Below are 15,440 nucleotides of genomic sequence, written 5' to 3'. Positions count from 1 at the left end.
CATCTAATTAGCACGGCCCATCTCATATTCCTCCTCTCACATCTCCTATTCCCCCTCCCCTCCCCTTCACTATGACTCCCTGTTGCTCCGCACCGACCCCCTGTCCTCCGTGACTCCGTCCCGCCCCTGGTGAGCGTCTCATCTACCTAACATTGTCACCCTAGTAAATATCCTCCTCCACCTCTTCTCTCCCCCTTCCATATACATACTTTTGTTTTTCTTGAACCCTGACCCTCAACTCGCCAAATCAGCAGGTTTCGCCCCGAGCACACCAAGTGCCAGGACCAGTCACCACAATAGCGGCGGGGTCGAGATGTGATGTCTGACTACTACGCTACCTACCGCGTACCGGGGAGAACCACGTGCTTTCCTTCCCGGCCAGGCCCGGGTGCTTAGGGTTTCGAAGGAAACTGGAGATTGGAGAATTTCAGCATACTAAGAGTTTTCATTTGCAAGTTCTAAATCATTTTGGAGTTCAACATATATTACATAAATGTTGCATTTTATACATAAAGAATGCTCGGTCTCTATTAAATACAACACAGATGCGTGCACAATCTAACCATAATCATTAGCACCGTGCTCAACAAATGATTCAATAAAATGTGCTTCAAATAGTTCACCGAAATTAATGGTGGTCCGTATTTGGTCTTTGCGTCAATGGCGCAACATCTATTATATAAGGTACCTACGTCTGGGCTAGACTATGACATATAACGCTAGACAAGAAAACCAAATCTACATGTGAGGTTGTTGAAAGATCGTGGATGTCGCCTAGAGGCAGGAGGTGAATAAGCACTTAAAAATAATCATGGTTTAGGCTTGAACAAATGCGGAATAAAACTAGCGTTTAATTTGTCAAGCACAAACCTAAATCAACTAGGCTCACCTATGTGCACCAACAACTTATGCTAAGCAAGATAAACAACTAAGTGATAGCAAGATATATAACATGAAACACTATGGCTATCACAAAGTAAAAGTGCATAAGTAAAGGGCTCGGGTAAGAGATATTTAATCGAGGCACGCGGAGACGATGATGTATCCCAAAGTTCACACCCTTGCAGATGATAATCTCCGTTTGGAGTGGTATGGAGACACAATGCTCCCAAAAGTGCCACTAGGGCCACCGCAAACTCCTCACACCCTCTCACAATGCAAGATGGTGCGATTCCACTAAGAGACCCTTGAGGACGGTCACTGAACCCGTACAAATGTCAACCCTTAAAGACGGTCACCAAACCCATACAAATTGCTTGGGGCAATCTCCATAGCTTAATTGGAGACCCTGGCGCTTGCCTGGAGCTTTACACCACAATGATTGAGCTCCGAGACAACACCAACTGTCTAGGACGCCCAAGCACCCAAGAGGAACAAGCTCTAGGGTCCTAAGAACCCAAGAGTAATAAGCCACTCAAACTTCACTCCCACGTATCACCGTGACGAACTGAAGCCTGTGCACCAAATGCAATTGCAAGGGCACATGGAGTGCCCAAGTCCTTATTTCCCAAATCCCACCATAACAAGTAATGCTATGGAGGAAGATGAGAGGAAGAACACAAAAACCTCCAAGGTCTAGATCCAAGGGGTTCCCCTCACATAGAGGAGAAAGTGATTGGTGAAAATGTTGATCTGGATCTCCTTTATCTTTTTCCTCAGAAAGTAGCAAGAATCATTAGAGAGATTGAGACATAGTAAGCTCAAAGAAGGTCAACAATGGGGGGCAAACATGAGCTCAAAGGTATTTGAATCATTGGGGAAGAAGGCCCCCTTAAATACCCCCCCCCCCCAAATCCAACTGTTATGTGCACTGGGCGTGCACAAGCAGTACTACCACTCCTGCGAGCGGTACTACCGCTTAGCCAGGTCAACACAACCCAACGAGAACAAAAATAAAAGAATGGTAGTTCTGCCACAGCAGTACTACCGCTTGGGGGAGCGGTACTTGATGTCTACTACGCAACCTTCTTCTTGTAGACTCGTGTTGGGCCTCCAAGCATAGAGTTTTGTAGGACAGTAGCGTTTTTCCCACAAGTGGATGACCTAAGGTTTATCAATCCACGGGAGGCGTAGGATGAAGATGGTCTCTCTCAAACAACCCTGCAACCAAATGTCAAAGAGTCTCTTGTGTCCCCAACACACCCTATACAATGGTAAATTGTATAGGCCACTAGTTCGGCGAAGAGACGATGATACAAGTGTAATATGGACGGTAGATATAGATTTTTGTAATATGAAAATATAAAAACAACAAGGTAGCAAGTAACAAACACTACTACAGGACGCTGCTAACGCGACACTTCGATCAGAGACCCTTCGAGAAACTGTGTGCAATGCCATAATCGCAAACGGTGTTGTTTAAAAACCGTCAGAAATGTGTAAAACATTTGCGATGATGGATGCATAAAACACAATTCAGGTTTTAGTTGCGTGTGTGATGAAGGGCATACAGTTCAGTTCAATGAGTTGTTTGCGATGAGGAGGAACAAAAGAAACGGGCAGCCAGATGGAGGCGTGTGCAATACGCATCATATGGTTCACTCGGATGAACTGTTTGTGATTAGGCAACACAAAAGAAACGGTCAGCCATATCAAAGGTGTGTGAACTGTTTGCGTTGAGCCATGGGAATAGAAATGGTTCAACTTAACAAGATGTGTGTGATACGCGGCAAACAGGTCTGTAATCACAAATATGTCTGAAGACCAATAAGAACACAGACGGTTGCTGCTAATAAGATGTGTGTGTTGTGCGATGGGATTGCATACAGAACAACAACATATATATATAGACACACACACACACACTTATAAGGACATGCTTGCATAACCAAATTAAACATCTACTTACATAGGTGGCTACTACAACCATGGCATTTGCACACACCAAAGTAAACTGTTACATGTATAATTACATAGGTGGCTACTACACACATGACATTTCCACACACACCAATAAAGTAAACTATATATTACATGCATGATTAACTAGCATAAACGATCATCTGATCATCATCTACTTCTTGTGACGCTTGCTCTTCTTGTGGCTCGACCCGGGCACGTCAATTTGGGTAACGAGGCACTTCCTCATGTCAACGATCCGCCTATGCATCTCGTAGCATGTGTACACGCTCTTGGCCGCAAACCTGAGGTGAGGGTCATCCAGTTGCCGCATCCAGGCCTTGTGCCAGGATACGGGACTTGTTCTCTGGGTATCCTGCTTCATCTTTTCGTAGTAGGGGTCGATGATGGCCGAGGTGAGTTCGACCAGGGAGTCCTGCTTTGTGCTGACCCAGACCCTGTAGTGGTCACGGATTTTGACAAGGTTCTTGCAGGCCAAGCCCGTAACACTGAGCGCTTTTACATCGTCTTTGGTATCCACCGTGGCAAACTTGTAGTCGGTGCTGTTGACAAATCTGTTGAAACGGTCGCAAGGCTCTGTGGCCATCCAGTAGTGGTAGACGAGGACATGATGGCGCACGCACAACTGGGTGACGGCAACCTTCCGATCTATGCCGGGACCACCGACGGTGTACTGGAGGTCGATGCCGACCACCTTGTACTTGTCTCCAGCAAGCAACTGCTCAACGCTGTTCATGTAGTCGTCCACCACGGCAGGGTCGATGGTGTACACCACCGAGAGATCCATCTCCCTCGCGTGGGTCTCCACTCTTGCTCGCCGAACTCCATTGGAGCGCCGCCGGACATCCCCTCTCTATGTGTCGTCGTGGGTGTGCTTGTTGTGTTGTGGGGGGCGATCGAAAGGTTGAAGAGACTAAGGTTATAATGGCCGAGGGAATTAAAGGGGAAGCCGGACGACCAGGAATATTGGCAGGCCCTGATGGCAGTTCTAATTTGCAGCGCGTAACTCCATCGTGATGCATGTAACTGCATCGTGTGGCAACGCGCATGGCGCAACCGCATGCATATGAGCCCCCCGACGTGATCGTGCGCACGCCCAACCACTAGCAGAGCGTGCGCAGAGGGAAGCAAGCAGAGTGCTCCGCGGTCGCCTCAAGGAAAAGCTGTCCACAAGACGAGCACGCCGACGGACGCGAGCAGAGCACGCCAACAGACGCGACCAAGCGTGCCACGGCGCCTAACAGCGAGCAAAGCACGCTGCAGCGCCTAACGGCGAGCAGAGCTTGCCGAGGACGTGAGCAGAGGACGGCACAGTGATACGTGGAAAATAAGATGAACTGTGCAAGCGATATCGGAGACATCAAGCACAAATCAGATTAGAGTTGCGTGTGTGATGCATGGCAGACAGTTGATCCATCAGAGCTGTTTGTGATGGAATAAGCCGTGTGTGTTGCGGGCAAACGCTTGCTGGTGTATAACCTTAAATTTAACCAAAAAAGTGTTAATACATGTTACAAAAATTGTATAGCTAGAAACTATGTTCAAATACGACTCCAACGATATAATCTATGGCGACATGCATTCATATTTTATTAGTTAATAAATCCTATTTATAAACCAGGACGGGGGTATAGTAGCTAATTAAATCGCAAACATTTTTTTATTAACTGTATGTGTACGTCTCCTCTCATCCACCTCACGCATGTCTTGTCACCCCGCTGCCGCACACGGCTTACAGCGCAAGCTTGCGTAGCGCGCGGGGGCGTTCTTTTGGCCAAACGGTGGCGCCAATGAATCGTCGGTGAGCCCCTTCCACGCAACCTCGCAGGTTCCCGCGCAAGGTTCGTGCCCGACTCAGTGAAATCCCCCAAAATCCCAATGCTTACCGGCCTGCTATAAAAAACCCTCACGGCCGGCGAGTCATGCGTCGCATTTTCCCCTCCCTCCGTGTAGCTTATCTTGTCTACTTCTTCCACAATCACCAATAGCACCGGTCCGTCATCGTCGCTCAGCCACTCCGCCGTCATCAGAGGACAGCTCCAGCTGGGAGGCTACACCACGATGGCGGCGCAATCCCCGGCGTAGTGTAGTGTGTGTGCCGTCCCTGTTGGGTGTGCGCGGAACACCCACCACACGCTCCGCCGCCGCTGCCCGTCGGTAGCTATTGCCGGCCGCCGTTGCCGCCACACCACCGGTGAAAGCCAGGGCCATCTCCTGCTCTGCCGCCACGGCCCGAAGGCGGGAGGTGGTCGTCGTGGCCGCCACCCCATTGTCCGCCACCGTGGCCATCACCCGCTCCGCCACCGCGGCCCGAAGGCGGGAGGGGGTGGTCGTGGCCGGCACCCCATCATCGGCCGCCATGGCCGCTAGCCCACCATCGACCGCCGGGATCAGCACCCGCTCCGCCACCGCCTCCCGAAGGAGGGGGCGGAGGTGGAGGCCCACATGTGCGTCAGTGACCTTGCGCGCTACATCGAGTTCCTGCAGGAAGAGGAGGAGTGCCTCGTCGAGCATGCAAAGAGCCTTACCGCAGCCGTGGCCGCAGCGCACGCCGACGCAGAGGCGAGGAATCAGGACATCTATGAGCAGTCCGGCCGCTTCGAGAGGGATCGTCTGGAGTGGTAGTGGGCGTTCGAGCTGTCGAGCGTCGCTGAACGTGCAGCAGCGGCAGGCACCACATTGCATTTGTCCAGCTCGTCGGTAGGCTCCTCCTCCTCCTCTGCCTCTTACTGACTGTGCTCGGCAGAGGAGAGGCTGCCGGAAGTAGCACAAAGTCCCTCCGTGGTAGTAGTAGTATTTAGGGGCTATTTTGTTCAGTTCATCTAACTATAGATGTGTGGTCGAACTGTACAACGTACTTAAAATTAGCTAGTATATGTAGTTGAACTAGCTATTTCTGTACGTGGTTGGCAACAATTGGGGAGAAGTTTGGTCAGTTCAGCTGTCGAGTTGAACTATTTGTATAAATTAAGAATGACTGCTTAATGTATGAATGAAATCTATGCTTAATTACTGAATTTTAGTTGCAAAAATTACATAGTGCTAATGATTTCTAGCTGCATATTTTGACAAATCACAGTGTTACAAAGATTGACAAATGGCAACGTTACTAGATCAACAAATGTAAATCTTTCCAGTTTGACAAATGACAACATACCCAGTATGACAGATGCAATTCTTACCAAATTGTTTGTACGTGGTTGCACATGGGTCATCCAGAACAACCGTTTGCGTTGAAGGGATGCACAAATCTTGCGCTGCTCTCACTTTGCATACGGGTGTTCTATCTAAATCATTTGCGATCAAGAGCTACAGAAATCATGCTCGGCACATTTTCTCTTGGCTTCCTGGGGAAGCTGTCGGTTTGCATATGGGTGTTCTAGTTAAAACATTTGCAATGAATGTTTTATATTTAAAAAGTGAATTAAACTGTGGCTTGGGCGCCATTAATGGAGAGGACGCGAGCAAGGCGGGCGGCCATGGAAATCAAAGGGCTCGCTTCCCAGTGAGCCTACGCAGCATACAGCTCGCACGCTTCCCGGTGAGCCTGCACACTCGAGGACAGCTTACACGCCTCTCGGTCAGCCTGTGCATCGGAGGGCGCTTGCACGCCTCCTGTTCAGTCAAGGTCAAGCAGCTGTCCGCACGACATCTCCTACAGCCATTAAAACCAAGATACGTGGCATCACATGAATGGTTAACAGAATTTTGAATTTAGTAGAATTTAAAAACCAGGCATCTCAATATTTTGTCGGCAATCAACGGTGCCCAGGTGTTTGAAATTCATGCCCATTTCTTGCATGGGACCTAAGCATGCACCCAAGGACACATATTTGATTTTTAAACCAAGTTATATGCATTGGAGCATGTGCATGTAGTTCAAATTTGAATTATGCACATAAAATGCATTGAAAACTCAGTTAATGCATAAAAATGTCCAAGCAAACCCCGAAAAATCATGAAAATTCAGACAACACTCCTATTATTCTATGTTGACACGAGAAAAAAATTGAAAGCAATAAGAGGCAATGGATATCATTTTGTTCCCAAAGGTGGGACGTTGCCTACCGAAAAACATCATGCTTGTTGTGAGAAGCATATACCCAAACTTGTCCCAAATGGGACAAAATTTGTACCATGACATGTTGACGCCGCTCCATGATAGCATGCCAAGTTTCATGAATTTCAGACGAGTTTTGATTTACTAGAATTTAAAAACCAGGCATCTCAATGTTTTGCGGGCAATAAACGGTTCCTCGGTGTTTAAAATTCATTCTCATTTCTTGCATGGGACCTAAGCATGCACCCAAGGACACATATTTGATTTTTCAACCAATTTATATGCACTGGAGCATGTGCATGTAGTTCAAATTTGAATTATGCACATAAAATGCATCAAAAACTCAGTTAATGCATAAAAATGTCCAAATGAACCCCGAAAAATCACAAAAAGTCGCACAACACTCTTGTTGTTCTATGTTGACATGAAAAAAAATTGAAAGCAATACGAGGCAATGGATATCGTTTCGTCCCCAAAGGTGGGACGTTCCCTACCGAAAACCATCATGCTTGTTGTCAGAAGCTCCGATTTGTGAGAAGCATATACCCAAACCTGCCCCAAATGGGATAACATTTGTACCACGGTATGTTGATGCCGCTCCATGATAGCATGCCAAGTTTCATGAATTTTAGACAAGTTTTGGATTTACTAGAATTTAAAAACCAGGCATATCAATGTTTTGCCGGCAATCAACGGTGCTCCGGTGTTTGAAATTCATTCCAATTTCTTGCATGGGACCTAAGCATGCACCCAAGGACATAGATTTGATTTTTCAACCAATTTATATGCACTGGAGCATGTGCATGTAGTTCAAATTTGAATTATGCACATAAAATGCATTGAAAACTCAGATAATGCATAAAAATGTCCAAACGAACCCCGAAAAATCACAAAAATTCACACAACACTCCTGTTGTTCTATGTTGACACGAGAAATTTTTTGAAAGCAATAAGAGGCAACGGATATCGTTTCGTCCCCAAAGGTGGCACGTTCCCTATCGAAACCATCACACTTGTTGTGAGAAGCTCTGGTTTGTGAGAAGCTTATACCCAAACCTACCCCAAATAGGACAAAATTTGTACCACGGCATGTTGATGCCGCTACATGATAGCATGCCAAGTTTCATGAATTTCAGACGAGTTTTGGATTTACTAGAATTTAAAAACCAAGCATCTTAATGTTTGCGGCCGAGTGACGGTGGCAGGGTGTTCAAAATTCATTCTCATTTCTTGCTGGGACCTAAGCATGCAACCAAGGAGACATATTTAATTTTTCAATAAGTTTATATGCACTGGAGCATGTGCATGTAGTTCAAATTTGAATTATGCACATAAAATGCCTGGAAAACCCAGTTAATGTATAAAAATGTACAAACGAACCCTGAATCATTCTAATTTTCTGACGATACACCTATAGTTGCATGTTCACTCCAGATATAAGTTTTAACAATTCAAACACCATCCTTTGTAGTTGTGACCCCATTACGTAATTCAGATGATCAAGATGATAAATCAAGTAGATAACACACAGTTTATTATCACCAACCGTGTGAGATACAGCACAAAATATTTTGGAGCACCGTCGGTGTATAGTACGCCCATGGCTTACGAGAGAAGGTGCGTCGGCTACAGTCCACAGCGCGCCAGTTCTAAATAAGGGACCATGTCCGATGACACTTTGCGTGCCAGTTTTTTGGCTGAAGCGATTCCAAATTTTTGGCTTCCGCGGAAATATCTACCTCCCCCCTACCAAAAGCCACATTTCCCCTCTTTTCGCCTTCCTTTCCAAGTTGAAAACTTCACTCCTTGCTTGTAGCGTCGCCGCCTCCTCGCCGGCGACCCTCCTTCACGCTCCTCGGCCTCGCCTATCCAGGCAAGTAATCCACACCCGACCCCGATCCTCCTCCTCCTTCCACATCCCACATGCCCCTAACGCCGGCGCGAGCGCGACACCTTCCACCCAAATCACCGATCCCTCCACCAAATAAGCGCCGGCCTAAGCCATGGTGCACGCAGTATAGCCAGGACCTCAAGGAGCATTTGGCAGCGGAGAAGCAAATCACGACCGCACGAGCGGATGAGGTCGCGATGGCTGCCATTTGTGCCGACCCCCAGATCTTGAAGGAGCACCTTGCCATTTGCTAGCTACGCCAGTTATGCATGCTCGGATTACCCGTTGCGTGTGCTGCTCCTGCCTTTCCTTCACAAATTCTAGTGAATTGTGCTATCTAATTTTACCATGCAATCTGTTGCTCCAGTGTATATGTTCTATACGTCGTGCAGTGTGGTGCTCACTTATTAACTGTTTTGTTAATTAGTTGTCGTCTTCAGTTAACTGTTTGGTTCAATTCTACAAATGTGATGTTCAATTCTTCAGGCTACAATTTTGTATTGTCTTCCATGTGAGAAATAAATCAAATTTATCTTTACAAAATTGTAGGTGCATTCTGTTATTGTATACCATGCGAGGAATAAATTAAATTTGGCTATAGTAAATACGTGAGAAACAAATACAATTGCTACAATTGGCTGTAGTTAACTGTTTGGTTAATTATCTAATCTTCTATTAGGAGTATGTTATATTGTGCAATGTGGTGCTTAGTTAATGTTTGGTTCATTTGTTGTGGTGTTTAGTTAACTTCTTGGTTCAATTCTGCAATGCGATGTCTAATTGTCGTGGGTAAAATTTTGTATTATTGTGCATGTGAGGAATATATCAAATTTGGCTGCATTTAATACATGAGAAACATATACAAGTGATATATTTCCTAATTCTTAATCATGCTTGGTTTGGATAAATGAGTTTTCCCTGTGGCTTAAATTAATCTGATGAATCTGCAATGTGATTATTTTTCGTCAACATATTTTACTGATAGCATGTGAACCCTTACTTAACCTGATGACTAACTACCTTATATGTGTTGCAGGGAAACAATGGCAAGCACTGAGGTTTACAATCAAGGTTAGCACGTGCATGGTCCGTTGTCTAATAGCACATTATTGTGCAATTGCAGGAACCATTCTAATATTTAGGTTTTTAACAATTTGGCCTTGCACATGTAGGTCCTGCTGTCAGAGGTTTTGACCCACTGTTCGACCCTTTTTGCATATGGGAAAATGAGTTTTCCATGAATATCAGTCTAGTCAAGAAACTCAAAAAGATTGTTAGAATAAAGAAATTAGCGATAAAAAACAACAAGATCTTTGTCTGCACAATGAAGAAGACATCAGTTCACTACAGGATGATATTAACTATTATACCTTGTTTTTTTTATTCATTTGCCCCATTTCCAATATAGTGAAGATATTTATGCACATCCTTGTTTTCAGGCCTTTCCAAAGCAGTTCACTGATGATTACCTCTCAAACCACATGTATGATCAGGAGGCGAGGAATGTATTCATACAACACCCACGGTTCAATATTGAAGTATTCCTGAAGAGGACGAAGGATGGATGGTCAATCATCCACAGGCACTGGCTTAAAATTACAAAGACCTTCAACATCAATGAAGGCTCAATATTCGCCTTCTGCTTCAGCAGTTTTTCAGATGAGATACATCTGTCTATGTACCGTCTATAATGCTAATTTCGAAAGGTTATAGATGTTGCATGTGAAACTTGGTCCTGGTGTAGTTATGTAATGGCGTAGCTGAGTGCTGAAGCTATATAATGTTGTACTCTGATGTATTTTAATTATGAAAATGAAATATATTGTGTGCTTAATATGAACTGTCAATTAGATTAATAAATTCAGTATGAATAATCAGATAATTAGCCTGCTAATTGGGTTTTTCTATTGCAAACGGTTGTTAAAAAAATACCGTGGGCGATGACCTCAGGCAACGCACACAGTTTATAAGAATAAACCGTGTTGAATCAATGAACAATCACACATGACTTTTTCTTGAAAACTATTTGCGTTAGGCCACCTTGCGCAAACGTTTACCACATGAAAACTATGTGTGATGGACAACCTTTGCCACACAATTTCTTCCACGGACTGTGTGTGATATATTCAATAACGCAAGCGATTTAATCGGAAAAATTGTGTGTGATGTACCAGTGAACGGAAATGTTTTCCTTCGAGCGACTGTGTCGGATGTACATATGAACGGAAACGTTTAGCAGGGACGGACTGTGTGGGATGTACTTGTGACCGGAAACAATTTCGCCGTATAATTATATTTTTAGCTCTACTGTACATATTTCCGTATTTGAGCGCTCGCCAGTCGCACACGACCTCATTTTGCCGAACGTGTGTGCCAGGAGGGCATATCTTCGACGGTTTCTGGGTCGTGTGGGAAGGACCCCCCCTATCGCCCACACTCACTTGGCGACGGTTCTAGATGTCGTCGCGGAAAGAGGTTTTAAACCGTTTGTTTAGGAGCTCGCTATACTAGTGAAAAGTGAGCACAAACGGTATTGCAATGCTCGGAAACAAGGCCTAGGGTTCATGCTTTCACTAATGCAAAGTTCTCTCAACAATGATAACATAATTGGATCATATGACAATCCCTCAACGTGTGACAAAATTCACTCCAAAGTTCCTATCACGGAGAATATAAGATGAAATTGCTTGTAAGGTACGAAACCACCTCAAAGTTATTCTTTTCGATCAATCCATTGAGTTTCCTATAAGTGCCACAAACAACCCTAGAGTTCGTAGTAAATAACACCATATGATACACATCAATCAACCCTAATGTCACCTAGATACTTCAATGTCACCTCGGGAATCCCACGCAAGACATACATCAAACAACTTCAAATTCATAATATTCATTCCAACACAAAGAACCTCAAATAATGCCCCAAGATTCCTAACGGAGAAACAAGGACGAAAACGTGCATCAACCCCTATGCATAGATTACCCCATTGTCACATCGGGAATCCGCGAGTTGAGTGCCAAAACATACATCAAGTGAATCAATAGAACACCCCATTTGTCACCACGGGTATCCCACGCAAGACATACATCAAGTGCTCTCAAATCCATAATAGTATTCAATCCGATAATAGTGAAACCTCAAAGGTAAAACTCAATTCATCACAAGAAGATAGAGGGGGAAACACCATATGATCCAACTATAGTAACAAAGCTCGCAGTACATCAAGATCGTGCCAAATCAAGAACACGCGAGAGAGGGATCAAACACATAGCTAGCTACTGGTACATATCCTCAGCCCCGAGGGTGAACTACTCCCTCCTCATCATGGAGAGCACTGGGATGATGAAGATGGCCTCCGATGATGGTTTCCCCCTCCGACAGGGTGCCGAAATGGGCTCCCGATTGGTTTTTCGTGGCTACAGAGGCTTGCGGCGGCGAAACTCCCGATCTAGGTTTCTTTCTGGGGGTTTCTAGATTTATAGGAATTTTTGCTTCATTTTCAAGTCAGGGTGGTCCACGAGGAAGCTACCAGGCAGGGGTCGCCCTAGGGGGTGTGGGCACGCCCTCCACCCTTGTCTTTGACTCGGGACTCTTCTGGCCCAACTCTTGTGTTTCGGGGGCTTCACCGTAAATTTTCAGTTTGTTTGGACATCGTTTGATATTCCTTTTCTGCAAGACTCAAAAATAAAAAGAAAAAAAACTAAAACTGGCACTGGGCTCTAGGTTAATTGGTTAGTCCCAAAAATAATATAAAATAACATATAAATGCATATAAAACATCCAAGATAAATAATATAATAACATGAAACAATAAAAAATTATATATACGTTGAAGACGTATCAGTACTACCGCTCAAACAAATCGGGCAACAGAAGCATAAAAATAAGCAAAAGTGGAAGCGATACTGGTCAGTGGAAGTACCGCCTAAGCGGTACTACTGCTCCCATGAGCGGTACTACCGCTAGGAAGTAGCAAAATAGCCCAAGTAAAACAGATGGATGTAAGGAAGTCCAAAACTGCCAACACTTAATACCCTAGGCCTGAACCTATGGAGGAACTTGCCGCTGCTGCGCTCCACCCTGTGCCAGGTGTCAGTCTTCTCCTTCTGCTCCTTGTTCCGCTCGCCGCTGATCTGGATGATGTTGTCGTCCTCCACCTCCACCTTCACCCCCTCCTTCTTCAGCCCCGGCACATCCGCCTTGAACACGTGCGCCTCGGGCGCTTCCTTTCAGTCGATGCACGCGCCCGTGAAGGCCGCCGTGTCAGAGGAGGTGCGCGGGACGAGGCTGCCGCTGCTGTTGCTGTCGGAGTCGAAAGGGAAGCCGTCGAAGGGGTCGAAGAAGTCAAGGGAGAAGGGTTCAAACATGTTGCTGCGGCGGATCGGCGACATTGTCGGTCATATCGGTGAGGATTTGAGATGCTGGTGGAAGGAATCGACGATCGACGATTTGGCTGGTGTTGGAAGCGGAAGGGTGATCGATTGATTTCTGGGAGCTCTTTGATCAGTGCTTTTTTAAGATATATCCTTGGGTTTCTGTCGAGCGGCATGGGAAAGAATTTATAAAGAGTTAGGGATGACACAGCGGAGAAGGAGAAAGCACGCTTCTGGAGATTTCTCTCGTCTTCCCGTGAAGACCTGAGGTCACTGGACTGTGTTCGTCGGTTGGGACATAATTGGGTTGGTCGCGTATCATAGAGAAGACACCAACACCTTCTGAACTATGCATTAGATTTGCGTTGATTGTTTTTCTTTTTTAGGAAAAATGCACGGATCCTTATTTTAAAAAATGTAGCTAGCTCTCATCTAAATAAGATTAACTATGTCTCGTCTAGCTCATACACCGTTGGGTTTTACACGAAGATTCATAGTTTTTTTTGGTTAATCAAGTAGTGTATGAGTTTTTTCTTTTTTTTTACAGTGAAGTTGTGTAGGAGTTAGATGAGACTTTATTGTGGGACGGAGGGAGTGAATGAGAATTAGTAAATATGCTAAAGATGTATTTAGTACACGTATTGAAATCTTGTATAACATACACATTTTGGCAACTAGGGGTGGCTTGGATCGGCGGATCCGGAGGGGCTGGTGTAGCGGCTCGGTGGAAGAGGGTAGGGGCGTCCCGCGACGCAATTTCGCCCGTAGATTTGGCTGGAATAACCAGTGACAAGGGGCGGAATCAATGACGAATCGAAAGAGGTGAGGAAAAGGCGCGGACTGAAATGTTCCTTCCGTCAACCGCTTTTGAAAACCTGCCTATTTGCAGGTTGAGATGTGATTTTGCACATTACAGGGTCTAATCGGACATCATTTTCCACGCCAGCCCGACTTTATGGCATAGCCAGCCCGACTTTATGGCATAACCCGGGTCGAACATTGCGGGTCAAATCGGGCAATATTTTTTACGCCGACCCGAGGAGCTTAACCCGGGTCGAACATTAAGGATCCTTCGTTGGCTTGGGCAAAACCGTGGCCGACAAGACACGGAGGCGCCCGGCTTAAGCTCCTCGCCCCCTCCTCCACGAATTCCTGGCACTTGAGCGACCGGAAGACAAAAGAGACTAGCGTTTATTCCGACTAAAATGAGCGTGATTGTAATTTTTAGCGCTTAAATTGAGTTGAAATTGCTTGTGTGAGGGTTAGGAACGTTCTATGATCCGCACGGCCACTCAAAAATTAGCAGAGAATATACTAATGGATTTACTCAGTTGCTGATGAAATACAGATGGATGAGCAAACTGGACTCGAAACACAGACGAGATTTATTCGCACACAACGCTAGAGTACTAGACACACAGCGCACGCACGGACAGCCGGACTCTGTTTTTTTTTAATTTCATCACTACCACCGGGGCGAAACTCCACACCTCTGCTCTGCAGTCCACCTCATCGCGCAGCGAGCACGCAGACGCCTAGCCGGAGATCTGGATGGACTTGACGTCGGGCTTCTTGGCCTCCTCCTTGGGCACGGTGACGGTGAGCACGCCGTTCTCCATCGACGCCTTCACCTGCTCCGCCTTGGCGTTCTCCGGGAGCCGGAACCTGCGGAGGAACTTGCCGCTGCTGCGCTCCACCCTGTGCCAGGTGTCGGTCTTCTCCTCCTGCTCCTTGTTCCGCTCGCCGCTGATCTGGAGGATGTTGCCGTCCTCCACCTCCACCTTCACCTCCTCCTTCTTCAGCCCGGGGACGTCCGCCTTGAACACGTGCGCCTCGGGCGTCTCCTTCCAGTCGATGCGCGCGCCCGCGAAGGCCGCCGTGTCGGAGGAGGTGCGCGGGACGAGGCTGCCGCCGCTGTTGCTGCTGCCGGAGCCGAAGGGGAAGCCGTCAAAAGGGTCGAAGAAGTCGAGGGAGAAGGGGTCGAACACGTTGCTGCGGCGGATCAGCGACATTGTTGATGGGGATTCGAGCTGCTGGTGGAAGGAATCGACGATTTGATTAGTGTTGGAAGCGGAAGGGTGAGCGATTGATTTGTGGTAGCTCTTTTGATCGGTGCTTTCTTCAGACTTTCTTGGGTTTCTGTCGATCGGGATGGGAGAATTTATAGAGGGCTGGGGATTGTATGGAGAAAGGAGAAAGCCAATCTTCTAGAGAATTCTCTCGTCTTCCCGTGAAGACTCGAGGCCACTAGATCGT

The 15,440-nt window shown here is 46.2% G+C and overlaps 1 protein-coding gene and 1 pseudogene across 1 annotated transcript; both read right to left on the bottom strand.

Annotated features, from left to right (window-relative positions):
- Window positions 1-12,391: 12,391 nt before the first annotated feature.
- Window positions 12,392-13,202, bottom strand: LOC119288735 (annotated as a pseudogene).
- A 1,281-nt stretch (window positions 13,203-14,483) lies between these two features.
- LOC119285223 (17.4 kDa class I heat shock protein) lies at window positions 14,484-15,440 on the bottom strand. The gene has a single exon (XM_037564459.1). It carries the CDS (start codon window positions 15,194-15,196, stop codon window positions 14,720-14,722), a length of 477 nt encoding a protein of 158 aa, XP_037420356.1. The 5' UTR covers window positions 15,197-15,440; the 3' UTR covers window positions 14,484-14,719.

Source organism: Triticum dicoccoides, chromosome 4A (genome assembly GCF_002162155.2).
Source record: "Triticum dicoccoides isolate Atlit2015 ecotype Zavitan chromosome 4A, WEW_v2.0, whole genome shotgun sequence".
In the NCBI taxonomy this organism is placed as follows: Eukaryota; Viridiplantae; Streptophyta; class Magnoliopsida; order Poales; family Poaceae; genus Triticum; species Triticum dicoccoides.
Note: the sequence above shows the minus strand (reverse complement) of the source record. Positions and strands in the feature narration are given on the sequence as shown.

Bases quoted from the DNA above. Each gene is read 5' to 3' on its own strand.
- LOC119285223 (XM_037564459.1), bottom strand. From the start codon at position 15,196: ATGTCGCTGATCCGCCGCAGCAACGTGTTCGACCCCTTCTCCCTCGAC.